Here is an 18,590-nt window from a genome sequence, read left to right as displayed (position 1 = left end):
AGAAGCTCTTTAGTTTACTTAGATCTCATTTGTCAATTCTGGCTTTTGGTGCTGCTTTGGGCCTTTTTGTCACGAACAGACTTCGTATTTCTACAGAGGCCTTACCAATGCCAAGTGTAATAAGATTACTTCCTAGTTCTAATAAGATTTTGTTAATTGATTCAAATTCACAGGCTTTTAAGATACACCAGTAAACTGCTGGCCTATTAAGCCTAAGATGCATTATAAATACAAGTTATTTCAGTTGTTTACAAGTATTAGTTACAAATTTGAATTGAAATGAACCAGGATTTTTCCATATTGCATCTGTGTTTTACAATGTTTCTTCCAGCTAAATTTCATTACATTTTTTGGTAAAACAGAACTGAATCAAGAATACTAATTAAATCTAAGGTTATTTCTACTCTCTTTCCCTCATTTATTTAGCCAGTATCACAAAAGAAACTTAACAGTTCTCCCATGATTCCTTATTTAGCTCAATTTGATACCTTATCAACATCTTAGTATTATCTTTGCTTAGGAATCAAAGCAAATGCATAAAATGTTTGCCAAACTTACTTACTCATTTTTTATAATATAATCTAATCAATCAAAAACATTTTTAAAAGCTAAATGGACGCTTCGATGTTTTCATGAAATTTGCATTGAAATGTAAGACTTCAGAAAGGTGATACAACCTGTGAGAGCAGTTTCTTCAGAAGCTGTGCTATGGCAGGATCCTCTGGTGGAGGGCAGTCAGGAAGAGACCCATTTCGTTTCTTCTGACGCATGTGAAGATGTCTGAACAAGCTAGTAATATCTTTAGACCTCAAGGCATAATCAAATATAGAACGGCTTACTGGTTCCTTTAAAACACTGAGAAGAACAAGTTTTCTTTCAATCTATACCAGAAAAATAAAAATGATCAGCCAAAAATATAACGCATACAGTTATTTTCAAATTCAAAAAACTTGTGAAAAGTTAACATAGATATTTACTTTCTAAGAAAATGAGAGCTATCAACATCTGTAATTGTGTAGAAGAAAAAAGAATACTAGTAAACTTTAATCAGCTAAGGTATCTCTTACTTTTTGTTAGCACTAGACCACACATTTGTGTCTATTGTATTGGAAGACTAATCATCCAAGCCAGGAAATTTTAGAAAACAAAAGAGACCCATTTCTAGAACCCAACGTCAGACAGCATCCTAGATTCAAAAAGGTGTGTGCAGTTTACAGGTCTGACAACCAGTAGGTACTGATCCAGAAAAGATGCTCAATAACCACAGTTTTTCCTTAAGTCATCACATTTTCCTGGTAGATTCAATCACTTCTGAAAACCACTGCTAACTCCAGAGTTTATAAAATCCTTCCTTTATCCCAAAGAATACATTCCTTGTCAATGCAAATGTAACAAAATGGATGAGCACTACTAACAGGTAACAATAACTAAGAAGATTATCTTTTTTTTTTTCTCTTACTCTAGCAAAAGAACCAAGAGGACTGCCTTTAGATATATTTAACTCCTTGGTGAAGTCAGCCAGTGGAAACCATCATAAAAAGATATTTTTTGTCTAATCCAAACTGTAGAAAAATAAGATTCATGAAGCAAATGAATATATTAGCCTCTCAGCTTCTGATCCTGGTCTTTCAAAATATAAAACAATGCCATAAGCAAAAGTTCAATGGACAAACTTTTAAATAGAGTAACCACTCAAAAGAGTAGGTATCTCTAGAATTAATTTCCAAGGAAGCATAACTTTTCTAAAACGGCATTTTTTTTCTGATGGCGTTACCCCTTTCATGCATGTATAAGCTGCTCTTGAGGTAAAAATAAAAACATCCTACAAACGCTATGAAATAAAGAATAACCTCCAGAAACAAATCAATCTATGAAGAAAATAAGGACTGAAGGTATAACCAAAGCTTCTTAGTTTTCAGAGTTTACCCAAGGCCATTTTCTCCAAACAAAAGGAAGGTATACTGAGACACAAAAGTGGGACAAAGCCAGAGAGGTGTGTGAATTCTATACGGGAAATGGAGTTTTGATAAAGACAGGAGATCTCAGGATGTTTTAACAGCTAGAATCATCCTTCACAATCTCATTCCATTTTATCTTAATAGTTGGCTGTCTAGCAAAATGAAGGGTATAAACACTGAAAAGCTAGATAAATAGTATTTGCCCTGTACAAACCAAAGACCCAAAATTTATCATGAAGTACTCCTAGAGGTGGGGCAGAGGTTGTATGGTTGTTAAAATAAAAAAGAAACGACATCAAAACAATCAGTTAGTGGTCAAAAACTTAAAAATTTGAAAAGACTTTTTCTAATTTATTGTAACTGTAAAATCAGTTATACTTTTTAAAATAAAAAGAAGCAATCCATCAATATACATTTTTGTTTGACTATATTTCACTTTTAATAGCAGATGTTTTATAATATTACACAAAACAAAATACAGTATGAACTACTGTGTGATACATTAGGTACAACATGATGTAAAACATAATATTCTCTTGAACTTTTCTCACCTTCAAAGGTGCTTAGCCCATTAACATTAATTAGCTTGAAAGGAGTACGAAAACGCTATAGCTCAATGTAAATATTTTTAAATGTTAAGAAAAATAGGACTCTCTACACATTTCTTAAAGAGGCACAGTTTGGAGGGAAGACTGACTCCAAGTTGGAACGTGTACCTGTATTATTGGTTGGGTAATGTATGGGTCAAGATAAGGCATCAGTTTACAGTAGACATCAGCTGTACTTATTCGATGAGCTACCACTGTGATAAATCCCACAGCACCATAGCGTATCCATAAATTGGGATGACACAGGAAGGGGGCTAAAGAGGAAAAGAAAAGGTATGGATCAAATAAGTTATTTCATACTATCAGGATAAATTTTCAACTTATAACTGACAAAAGGATTTTGCCACAATGTTACTATCAGGAGCCTTCACATACTCAATTACCCTGAGAAATAAGCTCAACCAAGCAGACACACTGTTATTATAATATTCTCTTAAAATAAATATCACAGCAGTACCACAAAAGAAGACAGTTACCTCATAGCTGAGGACTTAAAATTATATTTTTTTAGTCAGAACTAAAATTGTATAGGCACCTAGTCATTTATAACACTGGACATATCACCTCTACCACCCAAGGAGGAGAGAAACTGGGGAGAAGTTACTTCTCTAAGATACAGCATAAAGACTAAGGGAACAAGCTGGGTTATCCGATATTCTTTTTAATATGAGGGTTTGATCAAATCTAATACATAACTCACAATTATTTTCATAAGACATTAATGAATGGAAACCAAAAAGGTAGAAAACATGATACTGATCCTTAAAAGGTTTAAAATACAAGATTAAACCAGAAAATTAAATGTCTTTTCATACCTTTTAATGGTTTTATGTATTAAACAAAAAAATCAATGATTTCAACTAATCGACATCAGACTAACCTGATTTAGAAAAAAATATAAGCTTTTACAGGCAAGAAAAATTATGTTAGCTCTGAGAATGCAAACACATCAGCATTCAAAGGATATTTATTATTTTATAAGAAATACACATTAACAGAGAAATAGGAATATCATCATAGGCTAATACTTATATTAAAAGGGGAAGGAGAAAAGATGCATTCAAATATCTCTCTCCCAAGGTCTTACATTTCTAATTCTTCTAATTATAAATGAGGAAGATTTTGTTTATTTCATAAATATCCTGCAACCTCTGATCCATCCAACAAGAGACACTGGATATTTTCCCTGTGGTAAGAGGGAAAAAGAGGACTGGAAAAATGTTGGTAAACCTCCAGGAAGTAGCTAAACCCATAATGGTTTGACAGGAGTTGAGAAATGTATTATACTGAATTATTTATCCCAATTCTTAACTTCCCTGTATTATACAACCATACTTGTACGCTTTGTATACACTTGTGGTATACAAAGAATACTTCTCTGTCCCCTTGCTTTTGGTTTTTATCACTTGCTTTGGCCAATTAATATTAGGCAAGGTAACACAAACAGGAATTTGAAGGGTTTGCCTTCTCGTGCTTCTGTCAACACCATGAGAACATCATGTGGGTAACCACTACCCCTACAATGAGGGCCCCAGAATGAGACAGATGAATCAGAGTCACCAGAGACAACCTGGAGATACAGAGCCTGAAGCAGGGCCACCCACATAACCCACAGGTACATGATGAGAAACTTACTGAAGGATTTACTGAGATTATGTGGTTGACTGTTCCACAGCATTATTATATCAGTAAGTAACTGACTGATGCAAAGGACTTCAAATACTCAAAACAACAAGAAGTCTGAATCGAAAGAACTACCTATGAAATAGCATACTTCAAGAAGTCTGAATTGAAAGAACTGCCTATGAAATAGCATACTCATTCTTTTCTTTATCCAACACATTCAACTTATCAGAAGACAAGTGTGGGGGACAATATTCATAATAGCTAAGTGGGAAGAGTATAGTTTTTAAAAGGACTACCAAAGAAATCATAATCACCATCAAAACCACCACCTCCGTTCTCTTTCACTACACTAGAAAGTGAAAACAATATGGTAGAATAGGACATTTTAGTGTTCATCCTCTTGTGGAAAAAATCTGTTTTAACAACTGTCAATGCATGAAAACACCATTACAAAGGAGTCCAAGTGAGAGATTACAGCACCTGGGGATAGCACAAAAATGAGAAAGGCCCCAGTGAAGAGGGCAGGAGGGGCAGTTTCACATTACCCATGTCAACATTCCCCAAAGCCCAGGCAGCCAATACAAAGCAGTACCTTCCAAGTTGGGGAAGAGACAAATGAGCACCCAGCTTTGCTGTGGACTCTAACACCTGGCCCAAACCAATGTAACCTGGTGAAAACCCAAAGCATGCCCTCCCCTGCAGTCCCAGGTTCCAGGCCAACCACCATGGACCCATCCCCACAGGGGATGACCTCCTCCAGGTCAGCCCTAGTGCCTAGATGACCCCAGAGGACCCAGGCTTGAGGGTACCTAGGGTCCAGACCCACCCTAGTAGGCCCTGACACCTAGCTGGTCACTGCAGGCCCAGTCTCCAGGATTGTCCCTGCTGACTCAGGCTCCAGGCCAAGCCTCCATGGAAAAAGGGCCCAGAACCATGCTGATGGACTCAGGCTCTAGGCCTGCCCTGATAAATCCCGGCACCAAGCCAGCACCTACGGACTTGGGACCTAGCCCATCCCCAGAGACCATAACCCTAGGCCCAATCCAGCACCAAGCAGTCTCCCACAAATTCAGGTTCAACGTTGCCCCAGGTCAGCCACCATGTACCCAAGATTCATGCCAGCACCCACAGACACAGTCTCCAGGTCTACGTGATAGACCTAGGCTCTAATCTCAACCTCATGGACAACTCAACAGGCCCACACCAGAGAACCCCTCACCAAGATAGCTGCACTGGACCATGATCAAGGCCTACAACAATGGATCAAGCTCCAGGCCTAACTCTGTGGATCCAAACATCTGGCCAGCCCCTGTGGAAGCAGGTGCCAGGCCCATCAACCTACTAACCCCAAAACCAGGCCAGCCTGCCCAAGGACTCCAGCAGCAATGTCACCAACAGACACTTACCCAGAATCTCTGGACAGACTGACTGGTAAAGACTGGAAGAGGTGTCCACTTCTTAAATACATGGATACCAATGCAAGGTCACAAGATCATGAGTAATCAGGGAAACATAAGCCCACCAAAAAACATAATAAAGAACTAGTAACAGACCCTAAAGAAATGGAGGGCTACAAATTGCCTAGAAAAGAATTGAAATAATTATCTCAAAAACGGACAGAGTCAATGGCTCATGCCTATAATCCCAGCGCTCTGGGAGTCGGAGAAGGGAAGATTACATGAAGCCAGTTTGAGACCAGTATGGGTAAAAAAGCAAGACCCCACCTCTACCAAAAAAAAAAAAAAAAATTAGCCAGTTATGGTAATAAATGTCTGCAGTCCCAGCTACTTGGGAGGCTGAGAGGACTGCTTGAGCCCACAAAGTTTGAGGCTGCAGTGAATAATGATCACACCACTGCATTCCAGCCTGGGTGGGAGAGAGACCCTGTCTTTAAAAAAAAAAAAAAAAAAAATTCATCTTAACTTCAGTGAGGTACAACAGAACAGATAGACAACTAAGCAAAATTAGGAAAACAATACACAAAGAAAATTAAAAGTTCACAATGACAAAGAAACCATAAAAAGGAACCAAACAGAAATTCTGGATCAGAAGAACACAAATGCACTGAAAAATTCCATAGAGAGCTTCCACAGCAAACTTTACTGGGCAAAAGAAAGAATAAGCGAGCTCAAAAACAGGTCATTTGAAATTACCCAATCAGCGGAATTAAAGCTTATTTAAAGAAACAATGACAGAAAACTTCCCAAATCTGGAGAGGGAAATGAACACTCAGATCCATGAAGCCCAAGGAATTCCAAACACATTAAATATAAACATTTCTTCACCAAAAAGCATTATAACAAACTTCTCAAAGACAGAGAATTTTGAAGACAGCAAGACAAAAGCAACTCAATAAACATGGGAACCCTCATATGATAATCAGTGGTTTTCTCAACAGAAATGCTATTAAAACATGTAATACTAACATGTTAAAATGCTACTAAAATAAAAAACACTTCAACAAAGAATACCAGGCCAAGAAAGCAGTCCTTGCAAAATGAAGACGAGATCAAGACCTTCCCAAACAAAAGCTGTAGGAGGTCATCACCCTAGACCTGCCTTATACAAAAAGCTCAAGGGAGTTCTTCAAGTTGAAATGATAGAACATCAAATAACACTATAAAAATGTATGAAAGTATACAGCTCAATGTAAGGGTGAGAAAATAGTTCTTTCAGAATACTCTGAAACTGTAATAATGGTGCATAAATAACTTTTTAACTTCAGAATAAAGTTAAAAGACAGAAGTATTTTAAATAACTATAGCCAAAATAATTTGTTAATGGATACACGATATATAAGAGAGGTAAACTGTGACATCCATAATAGAAAATACAAGAAGAAGAGAAGTTAAAATGTAGAGTTTTTGTATAAGGTCGAAGTTGTTATCAACTTAAAATACACTGTTATGACTGTGAGATACCTTAGTAAGCCTCATGGTACCACACACAAAAAAAGTGCAAAACACACATAAAAGATAAAGGAATCAAAGCAAAGCACTACAAAAAAAATCAAAACACAAAGGGAGACACCAAGAGAGGAAGAAAGGGATAAAGGAATTACAAAACAATAAAAAAAAAAAAAACTGACATAATGACAGTTTTAAACCCTTAACAATCAATAATTACTTTAAATATAAAAACATTATCCAACCAAAGACTGAATAAATTTAAAAAACAAGAGCCCACTATAGGCTATCTACAAGAGACCCACTTTAGCTTTTAGGACAGATATAATCTGAAAGTGAAAGAATGGAAAAAGATATTCCATGAAAATGGTAACCAAAAAAAGAGCAGAGGTGGCTATATTGTATCAGATAAAACGGAATTTAAGTAAAAACTGCTACAAGGGACAAAGAGGGTCCCTACATTATAATAAAGGGGTTAATTCATCAAGAGGATATATCAATAAAAATACTTATGCACCCAACATTGGAGGATCAAAATATATAAAAAGTGTATTAGAGCTGGGTGCAGTGGTTCATGCCTATAATCCCAACACTTTGGGAGGCCAAAGCAGGAGGATCACTAGGTCAGGAGTTTGAGACCAGCCTGGCCAACACGATGAAACCCCATCTCTACTAAAAATACAAAATTAGCCAGGCATGGTGGTTGGCACCTGTAATCTCAACTACTTGGGAGGCTGAGGCAGGAGAATCACTTGAACCCGGGAGACAGATGTTGCAGTGAGCTGAGATTGCACTATTGCACTCCAGCCTGGGCGACAGAGCAAGGCTCTGTCTCAAAAAAAAAAAAAAAAAAAAAAGAGTATCATAAGGGCCATATATAACAAGTCCACAGCTAACACATACTCAAAGACAAGGATGCCCATTTTTGCCACTTCTGTCCAACACAGTACTGGATGTCCTTGGTAGAGCAAGGCAATTAGGCAAGAAAAAGAAATAAAAGGTATCCAAATTGGAAAGGAATAACTGTCTCTATTTGCAGATGACACGATCCTACATGTAGAAAACCCTTATGATGCCACCAAAAATTCATTAGAACTAATGAACAAATTCAGTGTAGGGCCCCACAGGGTCATGGGGTGTCCCTTATGCTGTGCTGAGGTGCAGGATCTGAGAAGTAAAGAGATAGGACACTGAAGAACTGGTGGAAGAGCAGCTAGACTTGGGGGGCCATGCCACCTGTGAGTGGAGATCGGCAAGAGCCCCAAATGCCCAGAAGCATCTGTATTTATTAGGTACAACAGGGGACAGGGTCGTAAGTGAGGTCATCATCTACAGGCTGAGTAATAGGCATACATAATCACATGAGTTACAAGCGAGGGAGCCACCACATTATGTCACCTCAGCAGAGAGGGGGGCCATGCGCAGTATGGGGCCGTACTGTGCACAGTAGTAGAGGGTCATGTACAGAAAAGGGGTCCACCCGCCTTAGGTCACCGAGGCAAGGAGGTGGGCTGTGTGCAACAGGTGTCGTACGCAACACTTCTTATCTGGGGGCTAGACACTTCAAAGGATTTCTAATAGAAGGATACTGTAAGCCAATGCAGTGGGAGCTGACAGACCGTGCTCTTCTCTTAAGATATTTATGGGAGGATGATTTGGGCTAGCACAGAAGCGAGAAAAGACTGACAGGGTGTACAGCCGCCATGACTGGTCACACCAGAGGGGTTCTTCACCCTCGATTATTTCCAGGATCTCAGGCTTGAGGCCTACTTTCCATAGGAACTGGATGCATGGTACTACAGCTCCTTTATCAGGAGGAGAGGTTCTTGCTCCAAGCCTGCCATACAGCATATGCCCTTTCAGGCAGAGACACCACCGCCTGGGTCTTGGGTTCTTGTCCTGGTCTGGCTGTTTTCCCATGTACTGCTTCTGTTCTGTGACTGTTCTAGGCATTCCACCTACTTCAAACTACTATATGGTTATATAGAAGGATATATAAATCAGCACCAAATGTGTCATTACAGCTCCAACTACAATACCTATATGATTATATATAAAGATTATATAGAACTAAGTACGTCAGATATAAGTATTAAGTATGATTATATAAGCTAGATATATGTAAGCAGTAAGTTATACTTCAGGCACTAATTCTACAAACTAATATATTATTATATATAAAGGATTATATAAAGGAAACAGCTAAGTAATAACACTATAAACTAAGATATTTTTCAGGCACAAATTGTTCCTAGGGTCTGGACAGTTCTCCTTCCTCGGTGCCCATGGGGGGTGTTACCCACAATTCAGGAAAGTTGAAAGATACAAAATCAACAAACGAAAGTCAGTGGTTTCTATATACTAGGAATGAAATATCAAAAATTTTTTAAAAATAAGAAAAGGATCCCATTTACAATATCACCTAAAAGAACAAAATGCTTAGGAATAAATTTAGCCAAGAGGGTGAAAAATTTAGATATTAAAAACTATAAATATTGATTAAAGAAATTAAAGACACAAATAAATGAAAAAAATCCCATGTTCATAGATTGAGAGAATTGATATTGTCAAAATAGCTATACTTCCCAAAGCAATCTACAGTCAATGCAATCCCTATCAAAAATCCAATGACATTTTTCAAAGAAAAAAAAAACCCTAAAATGTTTATGGAACCACAAAGTCTCAAAAAACCCAAAGCAATCCTGAGCAAAAAGAACAAAGCTAGAGGCATCACATTTCATAGTTTCAAAATTTACTACAAATCTATAGTAATTAAAATACTATGGTACTGACACAAAAGCAGACATATAGACCAACAGAACAGGGAGCCCAGAAATAAATTCATGACTTTACAGGCAATTAATCTTGAACAAAGATGCCAAAAACATTGGGAAAAGTCTCTTCAATAATGGTGGTAGGAAGACTGGATATCTACATGCAGAAGAATGACACTGGACCCTACCTAACCCAATATGCAAAAATGAATTCAAAACGCATTGAACATTTAAGAACTGAAACTATAAAATTATGAGAAGGTGGAACAGGGGAAAAGCCTCTTGGCACTGGTCTGAACAATGGTGTTTTGGATATGACCGCAAAAGCACAGAAACAAAAGCAAAAATAGACAAATAGGACCAAATCAAACTAAAAAGCTTCTGTACAGCAAATAAAACAATCAGCAGAATGAAGGGACAAGCTATAGAAAGGAAGAAAATATCTACAAACCATATATCTGGTGAGGGAATAACAACCATAATATGTAAGGAATTCAAACAACTCATTACCAAGAAAACAACCCAACTAAAAATGCACAAAGGCCTTAAACATTTCTCAGAAGAAGACAAATAGCCAACAGGTATATTAAAAAATGCTCAATGTCACTAATCATGAGGAAAATGCAAATCGAACCCACAGTAAGATATCACTACACACCTGCCAGGATGGGTATTATCAAAAAAACCAAAAGGAAACAAGTGTTGACAAGAATGTGGAGAAAAAAAAGAGAAAGAAAAAAAAAAAAGAAAAAAAAATGACCTTGGCTGAACAAGAGGTTAAAAAAAAAAGAAGAGATAATTTTTTTTTTTTTTTTTTTTAGACGGAGTTTCACTGTTGTTACCCAGACTAGAGTGCAATGGCACGATCCCGGCTCACTGCAACCTCCACCTCCTGGGTGCAAGCAATTCTCCTGCCTCAGCCTCCCGAGTAGCTGGGACTACAGGCGTGTATCACCATGCCCAGCTAATTTTTGTATTTTTAGTAGAGACGGGGTTTCACCTTGTTGACCAGGATGGTCTCGATCTCTTGACCTCGTGATCCACCCACCTCGGCCTCCCAAAGTGCTGGGATTATAGGCGTGAGCCACCACGCCTGGCCCGAGAAAAAAAAATTTTTTAAAAAGAAAACAATGCGGAGAAAAGGGAACTGTGTGGTACATCACTCGTGAGAATGTAAATTTGTACAACCATTATGAAAGACAGTATGGCAATTCCTCAAAAAATTAAAAATAAGACCAGGTGGGGTGACTCACGCCTGTAGCCCCAGCACTTCAGGAGATCAGGGGAAAAGAATTACTTGAGTCCAGAGTTCGAGACCATCTTGGGTAACTTAGCAAGACCCATGTTCTACAAAAGAGAATTTAAAAACTAGCCAGAGCCGGGCGTGGTGGCTCACACCTATGATCCTAGCACTTTAGGAGGCCAAGGCAGTTGGATCCTGAGGTCAGGAGTTTAAGACCAGCCTGGCCAATATGGTGAAACCTCATCTCCACTACAAATACAAAACAAAACAAAAAAAATTAGCCAGACATGGTGGCGGGTGCCTGTAATTCCAGCTATTCGGGAGGCTGAGGCAGGAGAATGGCTTGAGCCCGGGAGGCAGAAGTTGCAGTGAGCCAAGATCGCACCACTGTACTCCAGCATGGGTGACAAGAGTGAGACTCTGTTTCAAAAAACAAACAACAACAACAACAAAAACCCAAAGTCTTGCTTCTTGTTAAAGGTAACACAGACTTAACAACAGATGAAAACAAAGCAGTACTTCCCAACTGGGGCTGGAGGAGCCAATGAGTCAGCTTGTCTGTCTCTCACATTCATATAAGCATGCACACATGCACATACATACATGCACACCCACACAATCAATAGTAGGAACCCCAATCAATCAACAGTAGGAACAATGAAGTTGCAATTCTCACTCTACATTACCTAGAAATTTTTTGAAGTTCTTCACACATCCTAATTTTCTCATTCTAATTTTGAGAAACAGAAACTTACCAATATCACTGGCAAATTCGTAAACATGGGGTTTTTGCAGCAATCCTAACTGGCACATACAAGTAAGGGCATAAAGAGCTTTCACAATAACAAATTCCTCAGCATCACTAAGGCCTTGTTGTAGCAGGGGCTTAAGAATTGAGGAGCTCTGCCAGCCAACATAGGCAGCAACACCTGGAAATGAAAAGTAATATTATGTGATTATTCAATACCTAAAAGTACGTATATTATTAAGCAAAGCAATAAAATTAAGTAAAAGCCAAACGTATTGATCAATTACCTAGGAAAGAACCCTGGACTTCCTACCCAGCATGATAAAGTTAAAAAGACCCACAGCAAAGCAAACCATGAAGAAATTCTCGGATACTACAGAGAAGTTAAGATTCTAAAAGCTTACAAAAATGAAAACACAGGTCTCCTAAAAAGGAAGAATCAGACTGGAATTACATAAACTTCAGCAGCAACAGAGGTTAGAAGACAAGGCATAGGCAAGCAAGGCATTCAAAGTTATGAAAAGAATTCTATTTTCAGTCAAACTATCAATTAAATAAAAAAATAATTAAGTGATTTCAAGATATGTAAGGACTATTAAAGGTCTGCCTCCCATGCAACCCTGTCTAGGAAAGTTTCAACCTAAGAATTCAAGGGCAAAAAAAAGCTGGCAAAGACCTAGAAATAAGTCAGCCCAGATTAGAATTAAAAACTAATAAATTTCAAGAAATATCATCAAGAAGAAAATGGAATAGATTCCAAGCAACAATACAATTAATAAGAAACAAGCTAGCTATTATAGATATGGTGACAATATACTACTTTTCTTTCTAAAAGGAAAACAAAGAAACCTAAAATTCCAGAACAAAAATTTTTCAAGAAAATCATAGTCCAAACATAAAATTAAAATAACGTATTTAGTAACTAAAAGAGGAAGTAAAGTGGAATCCACTGACCTTGCTATAAACATACTCAACTGGTGAGGGGGGCAGTCACTGAACTGAGATTGTGATGAAGCAAATATAATTACACAATACTACTTGGTTCCACAGTCAATAAAATTTACACATTCATAATCATGTACATTTTGTTTTGAAGCTTCATAATCATTCTATACATAAAATACTTTATTATGATTATAGAACAGAATGTATTATTACCTATAACAATAAAATTGTTGAGAGTTCTCAATTCTCAACTAAACAAACAGTAAGAAGAGAAACAGGTTAAAGAGAAACAAAAGGGGCACTAATCTTGTAGTGCAAATCAGAGGTCAAGCAATACAAAACAGACTTAATTACTCAAAGTTATTAAAACAACAAGCTAAAAACTAAAGCACTGAAAATAGTAGTCAACATCTCAAAAACTGAGAAGAGAAGAAAGATCAAGGCATGTTATGAGTAAGTTAAATCTTCAACTGGCATAGAAAAAAATTCAAGAGATAAAGTCCAAAGTTGGTTATTCTGAATATAGTAACATGAAAATGTTATTTACTTAAAAAATATTATTTACTGATATGGTAATAATCACCTAAAAACACTAAAACAAAAGCACAAAGCTGAGTAGTTGCCTCTGGAAATTTCAACTATTGATTTTCATACATTTTAAATTTTTATTAAATTTTATATGATTTTTCTTTTTTTTGAGACGGAGTTTCACTCATGTTACCCAGGCTGGAGTGCAATGGCACGATCTCGGCTCACCGCACCCTCCGCCTCCTGGGTTCAGGCAATTCTCCTGCCTCAGCCTCCTGAGTAGCTGGGATTACAGGCACGTGCCACCATGCCCAGCTAATTTTTTGTAGTTTAGTAGAGACGGGGTTTCACCATGTTGACCAGGATGGTCTCGATCTCTTGACCTCGTGATCCACCCGCCTCGGCCTCCCAAAGTGCTGGGATTACAGGCTTGAGCCACCACGCCCGGCCAATTTTATATGATTTCTAAAAGCCTATTTCCTTTATGATTAAAAAAAGTCATAATTGTTTGATAAAAGGAAAAATACTATCTAAAATTCCAGTGGATTATTTATATTTAGGAACCTTACAAACTGAAATGTACAATGAGCTAAAATAGCTACGAATATTTTGAAAATAAAGAATGACATCTGGAAACTTACCCTATCAGATAAAGTTGATTAAAAATATATAATATTGCAAACTGAATATGGCTATGAATATGAGTACAAGAACAGAAAAATCAATGGAATAGACTAGATACCCAGAAAACTGACCTTAACAGACAGAGGCATGCAACAGATGATAAAAGAGTTTCGGCTGGGCATGGTGGCTTATGCCTGTGATCCCAACACTCTGGGAGGCTGAGGTAGGCAGATCATGAGGTCAGGAGTTCAAGACCAGCCTGGCCAATATGGTGAAACCCTGTCTCTACTAAAAATACAAAAATTAGCTTGTCATGGTGGCATACACCTATAATCCCAGCTACTCGGGAAGTTAACGCAGAAAAATGGCTTGAACCCAGGAGGCAGAGGTTGCAGCAAGCCAAGATGGTGCCACTGCACTCCAGCCTGGGGGACAGAGCAAGACTCTGTCTCAAAAAAAAAAAAAAAAAAAAAAAAAAATGTTTCACAAACCAGTAAGAAAAAAACAAAAAACGCTTAATAAATTATGTTGAGAAAATTGGTTACGTATCTGAAAACAAAAAGAAAATTTAGATTTCACCTTACATCACAGACCATAAATAAAGATCCATTAAACAGTTAAGTGTGAAAAATAAAGCATGAAAAAGAAGGGAAGCACACAACAGATTATAATCTAATTCTGAAATGGAAAAGATTTTATATACAAAAGTTAAAAAAAAATCACAAAGCAAAAAGATCAAATAAACTGACTTAAGAAAAATGGTCTACAAAAAAGATTAAAAAATCAAGTTAAAGAACTGAGAAATGTGCACTTACAATGGATTTAAAAAATTATGTTCTTAATGTGGATATAAAGTCTCAAAAAAAACAAGAAAAGAGTATCAGGATAAAATAAGCAAAAATTATGAATTTAAAAATTCATAGTATTAGAAATATGAATAATCAACATGAGAAAGTTTTTCAACTTGATAGCTAAACTAAGAAATACATAGCAAAACAAGTTATCATTTTACCCTTCCAACAGGCAAAGATTAAGTAAAGCCTATTTCACACTGAGTGGGTATGCAGCATTAATGGAGATGGGAATGCAAAATGATATAATCTTTTTGAATAGCTTATAAATGTGTCATGAGTTTTAAAAATAAATTCACATTCTTTAACAGAGTAATTAAAATTGTTTACTTTAGGAAAATAAGCAGAAACAACTAACATACATGCTTTACACCAAATATATAAATTATCTATATATGACAGAAAAAAATGAAAATATCCAAAAGAAGGGTTAAATAAATCTTGGCAAAACTATACAATGGAATAATTTAGATCTATTAAATTATGGTTTCAAATAAATTTTTAATGACATGAGAAAATGCTTAAAGTATATTAGAAAAAAGTTTTAAGAAATAATAAAATAAAATTAGTAGTAATATATGTATAGCACTTATGCCAGGCACTATTACATATATTAATTCATTCTATCCCCCAACAACCAGTAAGACAGGCACTATTATTATCTCCATTTTACAGATAGGTAAACTAAAGCATAAAAAAATTGATTTTCCAAGAACCACAACTAGTGACAAAGCAAACACTTAAGCCCAACAGTTTAGCTCCACAATGCCTGCTTTTAACCATCAGCATATGACAAAAAGGGATAAATGGAATGGAAAAAGAAGAGGAAGAGCTATGGGAAAAAACATCAAAGCTTTAACAGAGACTGTACATGGGTTGTAGGATTAAAGGTCATTTATTTTCTTCTTGGTTTCTGTAATTTCCAATTTTTCCAAGTTTAATTTCCAAAAGTAACATAAGCATGTATTGCTTTTATTAATAAAAAAATTGTTTTTAAATTAAAAAAGAACTAATATATGTTTCAAAAAACACATGAACTGACAAATAGATGGGGGAAGTTTTAAGAACCAACTTTTCCCAAGAAATAAAATAAAAATAATATTATTTGAAAGAAGACGAGAACAAGGAAGACAAAAAGACATAAGAATCAAAGAACACTGTACTGTATTCAGGAACAAAGTTAGATGAAGTCCCAGATGGAAGATTAAGATGCAGCTATAAACTAATGCAAAAATAAAAAACAAAAGATGTCTGAAAAAAACAGGTACAGTAATTTCCAATAATAACAAAGCAAGAAAAACAGGGAATTTGAAAGTTTTTCAAAGTAGAAAGTACCATTTCCTGCAAAACATATGATAGCATTTGCAGAAATATCAATCCTGTTGCCATGTAAGTTTCTTGCATTTTATTTTTTTAGAAAAAAAAAACAGCACACCTTTTAACAGTGACTTTCCCATATTATTGGGAACCAAAACTCAGACTTACAGCTTCCTGCTGCCTCACGAGAAAGTTTGGATAACAGCCAACCTTTCCAATGTGCAGAACAGTCTTTAAACCTTTTGGGTTAACAGATAAACTGTTACAACCAGGTGGGAAATTATATAATAAAGGATAGTGGATAATCATAATATGAATTTAGCATACAATATTTCATAATTGGCTAAATCTTAAACTGAAAAGACCAGTACCTTCAGGGAAATGGGGGTCAGTTATTATTCAAAAGAGAAAAATACTAAATCCTGTATCGAACATGACTTAATTCATGTAAAATATTGTCCACTTCATTTACTTCTAATTCTGAATCCAAATGTAATAAAAGTCAGGCATATGAAAGATAAGAGTCTGACTTTAGATAAATCTAAAAATCAAGAATCATAAAATCAAAGAACAGCAAAAAATTGCAGCTTAAATTTTCACAAATTTGAAGTTTACACAAAGCCTTTAATTCTTTCCAACTAGATTGATGTTCAACTATATTTATATTTTAACTGTTATTTTCTGATTCTAAAAGAGATGCATGTTCATTTTTATTAACATGTTTATAAACATATGATTTCTATTAGTTACCTTTACACAAAAGCAATCATACTTTAAGAGGATTTACAACCTACTTAGGTCACTTTAACATATTTCATGGTACTTTCCCAGGTCATTATTCTGTTAAAATATAATTTTTAATGACCACACGGTATTCTTTCATACGGATGTACCACAGGTTGATTTACCAACTCTTTATTTTACCAAGCTAAAACACTTACATCATCCAAAAGCAGAATGAAGACAGAAATAGTAAAAATTCATTTCATTATTAATGAAATTTGGTGGTATCATCTATCTTTCAGATTGCATGGAAGTATTTGTAAGGATAATTAAAAATCTTAAATGATGAATTTAAAAGCAAAAAACATACCAACTATACTATCAAAAAATGCTCCACGTAGATGCCAATCATTCTTATCATTTAGGAAAGTAATCATGTGGGACAACAAAACATCATTGGCTTTCTGACGTCCAAAGAATACACACAGCCGTGTTATTCCATTTTCCATTAAGGTTTGTTTTACAATATTTTCAGGGTCACTTAGCAAAGTAACAACTTTCTGCTGGACCATTTCATGTAAGGCTTGAAGCTCTAAAAAAAAAAAGAAAGAAAAGAAAAAAGAAATAGGATCAATTTTTCCCCCGAACAGATAGTCCCAGTCTTTCTTACTCATCAGAGAGATTGATCACAGAAGCCACCAAAGTCTTTAATCACGAATTTTTTTCCATTATTCAAAGCTCTGAAGGATGGGAAAGTGAAATATAAAGTGAAGTATATCGAATATCCTAACAAGCAGATGCCACAAGCATCTATCTCACTAATTAAATAGCTTCATTTATGAGCTCAGGGAGAAAATTATACAGGGGTACCAGAAAGGAAATCACACTGCCCCAATAAGGTCCAAGTTAATCAAGGACTTGAAAATACTAGATAGGATAAGGATATAACGTGATGGTACTAAGCAATCCTTGTAGAAAGTGTTTTTAAAGGTCAGTTTATTTTAGCAAGCCAGGAAATACACTGCAAGTTCTGTCGAGGCTTTACTTGATCTGCACACTGTTTTCTTCTCTGGCCTAATCTCTTCCTCACCCTCACTTTTTCTTACTTATTTACTTAGTTGCCTGTCTTCTCTTTACAAGAGCAGGGATCATTTCTATCTTATTCATCACCATGCTCTAGTGCTTAGGGCAGGCTCCTAATTTGCCTGATGCAGAGCTAATCTTTAACAATTATCTGTGAATACACAGAAGACAGGGCCACTCTTGGTCCAATTATTGTTAAGGAAAAAGGTCTGACATGCAAGACTATATGCTCACATTAAGAAAAACTTTAGATTACCTTCCGAAAATTTTTAACATTTATTATCTAAACAGGTCCAATTACATGGCTATAGGATAGCATTATTTTCCAAGTAAGTCCACAAAAAAAGGCTGGATGTCCTGATATGTCCTCCTATAACTTCAAAACTATTTCACTGTAATTCAACTCTAGATAATACATGTTGTCTAAAAATGGTGCCATTTTAACAAGTAACGGCCATTGTAGTTGTTTATAGCACAACATTCTAAAAACTAGATTTCTCTCGTTTTTCACAACTAGAATCATCCTGGAGAAATTTACACCTATTACTTTACTTCTAAATCTTTTACTCAACATATATTAACTAAAGACCTATAAAGAGTTGTATAATGCAAAGAAATCTAAGACAGGGACTTTGACTTCAATAAGTTTACCATCA

General features: G+C 36.1%; 1 protein-coding gene across 3 annotated transcripts in view; it reads right to left on the bottom strand.

Moving 5' to 3' along the window:
- Positions 1–18,590, bottom strand: part of PIK3R4 (phosphoinositide-3-kinase regulatory subunit 4) — a 73,582-nt gene that overhangs the window by 38,311 nt on the left and 16,681 nt on the right. For all 3 annotated transcript variants that reach the window (XM_032266971.1, XM_032266987.1, XM_032266980.1), the window contains 4 exons: positions 17,222–17,443; positions 11,871–12,044; positions 2,675–2,820; positions 678–881 (listed from right to left, as the gene is read on the bottom strand). In XM_032266971.1, coding sequence (XP_032122862.1) covers positions 678–881; positions 2,675–2,820; positions 11,871–12,044; positions 17,222–17,443 — 746 coding nt within the window. The remainder of the gene's footprint in view (positions 1–677; positions 882–2,674; positions 2,821–11,870; positions 12,045–17,221; positions 17,444–18,590) is intronic.

The sequence above is a fragment of the Sapajus apella genome, unplaced genomic scaffold (assembly GCF_009761245.1).
Source record: "Sapajus apella isolate SASKATOON/1434 unplaced genomic scaffold, GSC_monkey_1.0 scaffold4, whole genome shotgun sequence".
Taxonomy (NCBI): Eukaryota; Metazoa; Chordata; class Mammalia; order Primates; family Cebidae; genus Sapajus; species Sapajus apella.
The sequence above is the reverse complement of the archived record's forward strand: the minus strand, read 5'-3'. Positions and strand labels throughout refer to the sequence as shown.